General features: G+C 37.6%; 2 protein-coding genes across 2 annotated transcripts; one reads left to right on the top strand and one right to left on the bottom strand.

Annotated features, from left to right (window-relative positions):
* Positions 1-2,234: 2,234 nt before the first annotated feature.
* LOC306773354 (uncharacterized protein) lies at positions 2,235-5,796 on the top strand (the record flags this gene model as incomplete). Its single annotated transcript, XM_079263143.1, has 3 exons — positions 2,235-2,333; positions 3,477-3,741; positions 5,137-5,796. The coding sequence occupies exons 2-3, from the start codon at positions 3,478-3,480 to the stop codon at positions 5,794-5,796; spliced, it is 924 nt and encodes a 307-aa protein (XP_079119269.1). The 5' UTR covers positions 2,235-2,333; position 3,477.
* Positions 5,797-7,392: 1,596 nt separating this feature from the next.
* On the bottom strand, positions 7,393-10,145 carry LOC306773365 (G-protein coupled receptor 4-like; the record flags this gene model as incomplete). Its single annotated transcript, XM_079263154.1, has 4 exons — positions 7,393-7,899; positions 8,936-9,337; positions 9,422-9,532; positions 10,140-10,145. The coding sequence occupies 4 exons, from the start codon at positions 10,143-10,145 to the stop codon at positions 7,393-7,395; spliced, it is 1,026 nt and encodes a 341-aa protein (XP_079119280.1).
* Positions 10,146-11,039: the final 894 nt, after the last annotated feature.

The following is an 11,039-nucleotide window of genomic DNA, read 5'->3' on the forward strand; positions in this document are numbered from 1 at the left end:
AGTTGACAATGTGTCCACAGAGGATCTCTGAGCAGCTGAGCTCATTACCTATGGTCCTGGGCGGCAGATTAGAAAGACAGATTTACTCCTTGAAAGTGGGGCAACACATTTATTCACACTACCTCATATTCTTCCTGTAAGGATGCATGCAAATGTAATAAAGACGATAAGGATGTATGATGCAATATAACACACATGCAATCTGCAACTTGAATGCAAATATATAAACTCATTCTTCATCACAATGGCATTGTTTGAATAAGTTTGAAACAAGAATGATGAAAAAAAAAAAGGTCCTCTCTTCCTCAAATTGCTGTATCAGTATTACAATGTCCAGATGAAAGCTTAAATTAGTGTGAAGTGAGTTAAGTTCCGACCTGAGACAGTAGCTGATATGTTGAAGGGTAAGATTACGGTAAGGGAAATTGTGACAGTGAAAGTTTACACAAGTGCTGTGATACTCTGGGTGTGGAGGCCCTAATGACTTAAGAAGTGGGAGGGTTTTGTGTGGAAATTCCATAAAAAGAGGAGGTGACAGAAAAAGTTAAGAGAAATACAAACTTCTAAAAACAACAATCAGATTAAATGTTATAAAAAATAAATCAACAGAAGTTAATAATAATGATCTAAAATGCTTGATTGCGGTGAAGTGTTTGTGTCAGCATTTTTCTTTTCTACCTGTTCAGAAGGAATTCATTTCTTTGTCTGCAGTCCAAGGACGCCCTCTGATGTCAAGTCTTAAAGCAGCTAAAAATGATTTTCAGTTTCACAGCTGGAACATGGTGGGTTTTACACTAAGCATCGAAACAAGTAGTAATATTGGAGAAAATATTTATAAAAACTAGGTCCTAAAACCACTTAACTGTGTGATAAAACTGTTCTGACCTTGCTGTAAATTACCGTCCTGTAGTTTTGAACAATATTTCTCCTTAAGTGCTGCTTGATTGTATTTTACCTCATTTGTATTTATCTTTGCTGTAAAGTGACCCAGTGTAATGAAAGGTGCCGAGAAATGTATTCTTCTTCTTCTTCTTATTATTATTATTAGTAGTAGTAGTATTTCATCATGCTTTATTTAACTTAAATGTGACATTTTCACAGCAAGTATTTATAAAGATTCTGTTGAAGTAAAAAATGTTGGACCTTTATAAATATGTATTTGCCCGACATAGTAAGGCTATATGTCAGACTGATATAGGCCTACATTTTTATTTTATTTTTTTTATGCAAATGGTCTTCCTCTGAAAGTGAGGGTAGATGGGAGGGAGTTGAGAAGTTCATCCGCAAATACTTCAGTAATTCCTGCACAGCGATGAGTCACCATATGAGCTCATGTTTGTTTAGAGGCCCAAAAACCATCAAGTGGTAGCTACACTGTCATCCAGTAATGCATCGTTACAATTATAGTCTCTAGAGGGATAAAAGTGGACAGGAGTGGCAGGACAACCAACCTGTGATGTGGGTAGATGTGGGTAGTCATACGTATCAGGTCTCTGGCTTTGCAGCAGTTTTTTCAATGGATTGCTTTATTCATGGACTTCATCTTCAGTCTGTAGCTGCCATTACAGGCCTCAAAAGTCGTCGGGGGCAGAGTTTGCCTTTTTGATTACTTTCTTTACATTTTCTTTTTTTCACCCAACATTTCTTGTTTCCAACCTTCTGACTGCTGACTTGCTGAGGTCTTTCTGTGTGTAGTTTGCATGTTTCTGGTTTCTCCAGGGCCTCATTTTCAGCCTGTGACGTTTGGACCAGGTTTGGACTATTTGTAGTTCCAGTACATGAGTAACACATTTATCTGACTGTACAATGTGATGGACTCGCAACATGTCCGATAGGAGTGCTCCCATTGAATACATAGTTTGGGTCACTAGAAACCTGAAGTGATGTTTTCTGCAACGATAGGAGATCTTACTTGCTCTGTTTCTTTAGCTTTGTTTTTGTCTTGTTGACAGCAACTACGGTGCAAACTCACTTTAATTACAATATGCTATTTAGCGTTATTGCGTAATGAATGTTTATAATCACATTTTTTTTAATCATCAGATTTAATTTTTCCTGCGTACTGTTTCCCCAGTCATGTTTGTCCTAAGACAACATACTACAGCCATCAACACGTTCTGGTAAAAAGTGCAGTTTCTCTCCAGTCCTGTGGGTGACAGTGGCGCACTTGTTAGCTAGAGAGGCTGTCACCAACAGAGCGAAACTTTCTTCTTCGGTGGTTAAGTTGTTATGATTCCTCAGCGCTGGCAGTGGTCCTCCGCTGCAGCTGGTTTTATTGCTGTTTGTACTTTTTATACGACTTTCCTCAACCGACTGAAAGTTGAAGAGGACAGGTCTGTCAAAAGCACATGTTTGTTTACTACAACTTTATGCTGTTTGCAAGAATAACTTTTCGAAGGTATGTCCAGTTTGTGTTAAGATTCAGGAGAAAACTGCAGCAAGTAATGACAGGGCCATGTACTTTATTATTTATTATTATTATTATTTATTTATATTATTTATTATTATTTATTATTTATTTACATGTCTTACTGTGAAGCTGACGGGGATGCGTATGTGCTACGTAAATATTATGTTGAACTTATCACTTTGAGTAAACATTTCTGTGCTATTTCATAGAAGTCGCTCCTCTTCCCTGTAAATTAAAAATGATTGAAATAGAATATTAAGGTTATTACAATAAGGTTTTTAAAATAGGTTATGAGCGACGTGTCCCTCGTGACTAATTTCCCTAAAATCATGGAGCTGAAAACTGACCAGTCACATGAAGCTGAGTCACAGGTTTGGAGATGCAGGGGTCAGTCTGTCTGTGGACAAATAGGTCTTCAGTTTAATCAGAATATATATATAAAAAAAAAAGTTTTGTGGATATTATGATAATCGCTTTCTTCGATTTTGGCGTTGCGTCTACAAAGCTTGTTTCAGTGTTATAGTATATTCAAGTGTCAAAGTATGTTTTCCAATTAAACTCAAAAGATAGAAACAAACATTTAAAACAGGTTAAATGTCTAAATATTATACTTCTGCATATGATTTTACAGTCAGTCCATCAACATAATATCAGAGAGATGCACAACTGGAGCATGAGCCACACTCCCGTCCACTAGTTGGTAGTATTGCACATCTAAAATCAGGAAAACCCAAGAGAAAAGGAAAAAATACATAATTTATGATGCCCTGCTAGTGGACTGAGGAAGGATGCTAAGCAGAAACCTATGAGAGAATGAGTGTAGCCTAAAGGACACATAAAAGCAGGGTTGGGACTGAAACAGAACTGTTGAAGTCGCAAAACAAGAAGCCCCAATGAAGTAGTTTAGATTCAGTAAAGTGGTTTATCTGTTCTTCTTTAAACATTTTTGTATGTTTTACATTATTATCCCAAATAACCTATGTCAATGTCTATTTACTTGTGTTGGAATATCTTTAGGATAGAGAATAACTTGCTTTATCATCTGTTCTTCATCATCCTCTCATAGTATGACCTCTACTCTATATCGTCATGTGATCTGGGAGTCTGAGAGGCTAGTGGCCTACCTTCATCCCTGTCCCTGGACACCAGGCTCTGTAATACTTGAGAGCAGGACTCCTGGCAATCCAGGAGGCAGCATTTTCCACCTGGAAGAGTCAGAGTACTTGTCCTGGCTGCTCGGGGCGAGAACTGTAGCAGAGATGCTGTGCGACAGGCTTGCGGTTCGAAGATGTGCACTGGTTAGCAGACCCAACAGAGACAGACCTACTCAGGTGAGAGGAGTTACTGTGCAGTACAACCAGAGACCAAATAGAAATTAAACTACATGCCAGTATTGTTTCAGCAGCATTTAACAGTATGATTTTTATGTAAAGTTGCAATATCTTTATTTTAATCCATGATGGAAAAAGGTAATTATAGCCAAATAATAATTTCCTCTACAGTGGCTGTAATTGTCGATATTAAGAAAACTAAAAGAAATCTAACATGAAAATGTGAGTTTATGAATTCTCAGTTTATTAAATATATGTGTATTTACATTCATTTTAAATGATTAGACTATTAGACAAATTTTTTAAAGTTCATGACCTTCTAATAAACTAAAAAATGTTCAGTTTAATGTCTGTCAAGCATGAAGCTAAAGCCAGTAGAGACACATTAAAAGCTGGGCGTTAAATTGGCAAGTAGAAGCTTTTTCTTTTTGATTAATTCACCTCAGCTCAGTTTGAGTCTCAACTGTTGCCACACTTGCCATGTCATTGATTGTGTCGGTAATTATAAGATATTCTAACCTGTCTTAAAGTGTGTATTTACAGACCTGATAAAGTGTGTACAGACCCAAGTGTGTTAAAGGGGTGCTATTATGGTATTTCAAGTTTTCTAAGCTTTCTACAGTGTTACAGTGTTGAATCCTCATCAGACATATGAACGACACTGTTTTTTATCACCTAAACACATGTTTGAGTTTGAGTTTGAGTTCCAGCACGCTCTCCGTTCGGTTTCCATAGCGACGAAAAACGCGTCGTTTTAGAGAGTTTTTTCTACTTGGAAATTCTTGTGACATCCCGGGGGATAAGGTTCGGTGATTGGTTACCTTCTACTGGTTAACAAGGGCATGTACAAATACATCAGGCAGGTGGAAAATGTCGGATAAAGTTATTTCCAACGATGGCTGGTGAGTTTACCAAAGAGAGACATCCTGCTGCATTCGTTGCTGTGGGTTGCTGTTTTCCACTTTGTTTTCAGGGTCTGATTCAGGTTCCAACACGTAGGGCTGTATGCTATGTGTTGACATTGTATTTTGTTTTTTTTATTGAGTTCATATGAGCCTAATCCTTCTTTTTATGAGATGTTACAATGACGGGTAAAGCAGGTGTGGTGCGCCTCCCGATGTAGTGCAGTGCGGGAGGCGGGGCTTAATGCGGAAGAGTCTCAATCCACTCGTTTTGCCCACAGGGTGATCTGACAGCCTACGGAGAGGGTCGGTCTGAAGTAAATAAAGCGATTTGTGACAATAACTCGATCAATCCCAGCCCTTCTGGTCTCAGAAATAAAAATAAATTAGCCTGAAATGCACAGAATAGTTCCACTTTAAAATATTTGAATAGAATTTAGGCTTGGCTCTGTGGTGGCTGTTCCTCAGTGTATTTTTACTGTCATTCCTATAGATCAGTGTCCTTCCCCTACATGGTCTGGATGCAGAGTGGCGCCCTCATCTAGCTGGCGAAGAAGAGCACCATGCCCATGACCCAGGATACTGCACCTCCAAGACGGCCCCTCAATGGGATGACTCGAGCCTGACAGATATCCAGACCAGGATTAGAAGCAAGCTCCCATTCCCTCATGCTCCACCTAACTTGACTTTCCTCGGGGATGATCCAGCTCACCCTGGTCTTTTCTCCCGTATTATTCGTGGGGAGGAGCAGCATTGGCGCGTATGGGAGGATGAAAGTCATGTGGCCTTTCTCACTCCTTTCCCCAACTCCCCAGGGTTTACTGTGTTAGTCCCACGCCGACCTTTGACCTCGGATATATTCAGACTAGAAAAAAAGGATTATGAGGGGCTGGTGCTAGCTACCAAAACCATGTCCCATCTCCTTGAGGAGGGATTGGGTGCTTGGGGGGTTGGACTTATTTTTGAAGGTTTCGAGATTGCCTATGCTCATACCAAGTTGATACCACTGTTTCTGTCCTCATCAGATGGGCCCCCGAAACCCCCATCTCGCCAATTTCACGCCACTTATCCTGGCTATGTAACATCAGAGGACGGACCTGAAGCCAGCCCAGAAAGTCTGCAGACGATGCACACTAAAATTACTGAGACTTAATGCTGTTTTATGTAATCTGATTCCTAGTGAGGCAAAGATCATTTAAACTAATTTTATAATAAATCAGAAATGTGCCTTATTTCTCTGTTTCCTGATTAATCTTTACTCTGAGCCAGCAAGTCTATAAAAAGGCAATTCAGTAAAGTAAAGGAAATGTCCTGTTTTCATTAAAACCATTTTAATTCTGAAAGAACAAGTTGATTCTGAAAACAAACATTTGATTAAATCTGTTAGGTATTAATACACTTCTGTCATTTAAAATGGATTTCCACCTTTATAGGTGTCCCCCACACAAACAACTCAAAAGTGAACAGTGTTTATGTTTTCAACAAGCGTTTTATTAACCTCTGAAAATAATTGTACAAAGTTCATGATTTTTGTTCTTGACATCAATTACTGCAAGTCTTTGCAAAACATATTTTTTTTTATAACAACCAGATATTGCAGAATTTTCATGTATTTTAAAAAGAATAAAGATAATGTGGGCATCAATTACATTTTACCATTACACTGATTACTTGTATTTCTGTATTAATTTCAATGCTATCACTCATAACTACTTACTTTCTTTCTTCTTTTTTTGTTGTGAGGATTAATTAATAACCAATTAATGCTGAAATCACCTGCATGTGCTAATAAGAGGAGTTTCTCTGATTGGTTGCCTGAGAAAAACACAAAATGAGCTAATTTCTTAAAGTTTACCATTGTTGAAAAGTTTAGTTAGTTTTATTAGTAGTTTTGGGTTAATGGATTTGTATTTCCTATTATTACTTCTTAATGTGAGTCTCATAATATGAGTTGATTTGGTGTAATTATGAATGAATTTCCTATTTGTGGGAAATTTAGAGTTTCTGATTACTTTTACGTATAACATACCTTTCCCTGACCCTGAGCTTGTAGGTCCCCTGTGTGCTTTATAGTGCACCTTTCTGTCTCACGTTGGAAACTCAAGAACCTTTCACAACACACATATTTATACCAGCATTACCAGAATTAAACCACTTACCATAATTTAATTAGAATTATGGCTTTGCTCTCCTTCAACCAATTTAATTTCATGTCAGCACTTTAGACTAAATGCCCATTACTTACATTTACTGAAACGTATACATTCATAATATAGTTGTAAATGTATATGTTTCATATTATGTACATGTTTTATAATATAAAACATTTAAAATCTGGTTTAACTGACTAAAGCAAATTGAAATTTCTTGAATCCAATCGGCATTAAGATGGTGGTTAGCTTTAGCAAAAGGTTTAACTGTTTATCCGCCTTTCACAACATAACTAGCTGTAAAGCCAAGAGGCAGATACATGAATATTTTGTACAACAGAGCAGCTTGTGTTAAATGATAAGCATATGCTGTCCAAGCTTTAAAGGCTTTTTCTTAACTCAGTTAACTTTCCAGACATAAGTGACTGCAGCTTGACTCATTTAGGTGAAATCCATTTATCTATAACTTATCTATCTTATCTATAACTGCATTGGCAAATCAAGACAATGTGCTGAAAAGCAACTGCAATGTTTGATTGATGTCCCAAGACACTGGCGATTGAAGACTGGAGGCTTGATTCAAACCTTAGCATCAGGCATCACCGAGAAGCCCTGCTGCAGCACCTGCCATCCACTCTCTCCATCTTTGTGATGTACATGAGTGGCTCAATGCTGCAGCTCAGGTCCATGATGGAAAACACACTGATGCTGATCTGACAGTTGAACTCAAAAAACGTATAGAACGACACAAAGGGCATGAGTGCCACAGGTGGCAGATAGTTGACCACAATGATACCCATGTTTATCAGGACGATCTTAAAGGCCCTCTTCTTCACTGGGTTCATCTCTTCCTTTCCTGCCACAGAGCGGCGGAGGGCCCAGATGATAGAAACATTACAGAACACCATGACTGCAAATGCAAAGAGGATGATCCCGCTGAAGATATCAGTGACATTCAAGGCGCCCTTGATGGACTTTGTAAGGCCATACATCAGTATGAGGACCCAGACCACCACAGAAATGACAATGCGAGTGATGTTGTCTCTGTAACTGCTGAAAATGACTGGGTGGACCACGGCCATGTAGCGATCCATACAGATGCACACCTAGAAATGCAGATTGAGTATGTTAAAGTGCTCTTTAACACATTAACAGTTTAGTCATCCTACTTGTATGCATTTCCTAAATAGAATGAAAAGTTTTTAAAAAAAAAGTTTATAGGAAGGTATCAATTAAAAACAACAACAAAAACCTCCAGATTCAAGAGATTTAATGGCTCATTAAACTATTGCCCCAAAGGATGGACATCATTAATTCATTTTCTACACGGCTGAGTCCTTTTCAGGGTCACAGGGCTGGAGTCTATCCCAGCTATTAGCAGGTCTGAGGCAGGATACGCCCTGGGCAGGTCAGAAGTCCATTGCAAACATCATATATCTCTTTGGTAAAACAGAAATTGTTGTACAATCTCCCATAACATCATTAGCAAAAAGAAAACAACTATTGTTGTATGAACCTGCTGTACAAGTAGTTTCACATCTAAAACATAACAGTAAAACATGCCTACTGTTTATCAAATTAGCTCTTTTTTAAAATTTATGTATTAATTTATGTTTTGCAATTTGTCAAATTTAAAATGTTGTATATTACTTATCAATTCTATCTTAATTCTGGGCCTAGAAGTTACTCGAGTTCCCAGCAAAGCTGATATTGCAATCAACAATGATGTTGACTGGACATTATTACTTTTCAAGTGATGGATCCTTTTCAATATCATGTTTTAACACGTTTGAGTGTCTCTAAATAACAAAAGTCCCCCTGAAAATTTTCAAATTGATCTGGTCTGGCAGAAAAGGGTTTTCTGTCCCCACAACAAAAAACATATTTAATATTTTGAAGTAGCCTTATGGAACTCATTCAACTGGAAATCTGACCCACCCTATGTTAATGTGACTAACCTTTTTAAAATTCAACATTTGCCAGAAAGGAATAAACGAGTAATTAGAAAAATAAACAAGTTAAATGAGATAAAGACATTTAAAAAAAAACTAGTGTAAATGAATTTAATGTATTTTTTGCAAAATGCCATTATGTGCTTTGTTCTGATGTAAGCTAAACCCTTTCTGCCTTTCAGAAACCTACCAGAAAGAGTGGCGCTGCATCCTTGATCCCGTATGCAAATCTCTGAAAGTACCAGATGCGACTGTTATCCAACACCAGACGGTTGACCATATCTATGGGGGTCATCAAGCAGAAGTAGGCATCTAGCACAGCCAGACTGAAGATGAAGATGTCTGATGTGGAAGCATCGCTTTTCTTGGTAGCAATCTGTGAGATGACCAGGACGTTACATGGCGTCCCCACTGCCAGGTTGAACACCTTGACCCCAAAGTAGAACACAAAAGCATATGGAGCTACTGCACATGCTGCATACTGATACCATGGTGCAGGGCCATGGGGACCCCCAAGGCTTGTAGAGTTATTATTGGTGGAGTTGGACATTGTAATCAAGAAGGGTTGATGCTCAAAGTGGAGGCTGGGATGCTGAAAAAAGAAAGCAGAGTAAAGGATTAGTGTTTATTCGCAGCCTGTTCTACAGTACTTTATCTGTTACAGCACCCATCTTACCTTAGCACCGTCCGTGTCTTCTCTGCTCAGTGCATAACTTTCCTGCACCTCCCAACAGGTGACGGGTGAGAGAAACTTATAAACTCCCTCCACAAGGACCAGTGTGCACTTCTGGATTGGGGGAGTGGGTCATTTGCTCACTTGTTTTTTAACATATGTCCAAACTAAGCTGCCATTGGTGGCAATTGGATAGCTTTATTATGTATAAGGGGTGTGTTTAGGTTGAGTTAGATGAAGCTATGTTCCATCCACGTGGAAGCAGAGTATCAGGGAAAAAATATAACTTGTATGCCAAATGTCATGCCTGCAAGGCTCCTTACTGTTGAACGAATGTGCCCAAAGAACATATTGTTTCCCCATGCTGATTGTCTGAAATAACATTTTCATTTTCTTCTCAAGGTTTGTGTTGGGGTTAAAGACATGAACCTGATCCTATGGGTATCTTATGTACAGTTGCCCTACAGATGAATCTTTGTTTCACTGATGCAACTCTAAACTGTAAACAAGTGATGCAAGGAAGGTACAACTGAAATCTAATGCAAGGTGTTACACAAACGCTAAAACTACAACGTAAAACCATCTGGGAAAATAAGACTGTAAGGCAAAGTAAAGACGAACATAAACATGTTTCATAATTACTTTTCCCTCTTTATGAACTTGTCTGTTCATATCGCCGATCTGTTTGCATCAGTTGTAGCTGACGTACAACCTGACTTACTGACATCTCGGAGTTTGCTGATGCTTTTCTTCTTGCTCCCTGGACTTTTCCATTAAGTTAAAGTTAATTTTTTAATTCTTTAGCAGGAATATTGGCTCTATTTTATTTATTTATTTATTTAATTTTGTAAGTAATTAAAAGATATATATACACAAGCCAATATCCATCTAAACTGTACTTGGACATAAAATTTATCTTTTATTTTATGATTAAAAAGGTTTCAAGAATAAACTTTAATACCAGAAATTTGAAAGAACAACCCTAAAGAGGAGAGATATGGCTTGAAAGGCATTTGGCATTTCATTTGTACAACTTCAGTTATTTTTTATGCAGATCTGGTGATATACATTATGTGCTAACTATCTTTTAAAATAACTCCAAAAACAACATTAAAAAAAAATTAAATAAACTACAAACAGATTTCAATCCTTTATTAAACATATCGAACAGTTTGGCTTACAAATGATCTTTGGGCATTTTACATCAACCTAGAAAATTTAAATTTACAGATCGACGTATGGACTTGATTAACTATGATGATCTTAAGCACTGATCTTTATAATAGTTTCACCAAAAGGCAGAAGCAATTAAAAAAGGAGGAATCACTGCAGAGGCTGCTGAACAACAAAAGCTGACTTATGAAAGATGCTTTTTTTAGTCTAAAAATGCATTTTCAGATCTATAAACAAACTATTGTACCATATACATTCTCAGATTTTTAAAATGTATCTTGTAACGTGGTAACACAATCATATTTGTACTAATGCATAAAAGAAAAAAAACTTTAACAAACACATTAAAATGAAAGGCTGGTTGTAGTAAAATTATTTCCAGTTTAAATTAAGAAACAGGTACACAAGAACATTGTTAGGAATGTGTAATTATTGTTACATTCTCAGT

Source organism: Telmatherina bonti (assembly GCF_933228915.1).
Source record: "Telmatherina bonti genome assembly, chromosome: 3".
NCBI lineage: Eukaryota > Metazoa > Chordata > Actinopteri > Atheriniformes > Telmatherinidae > Telmatherina > Telmatherina bonti.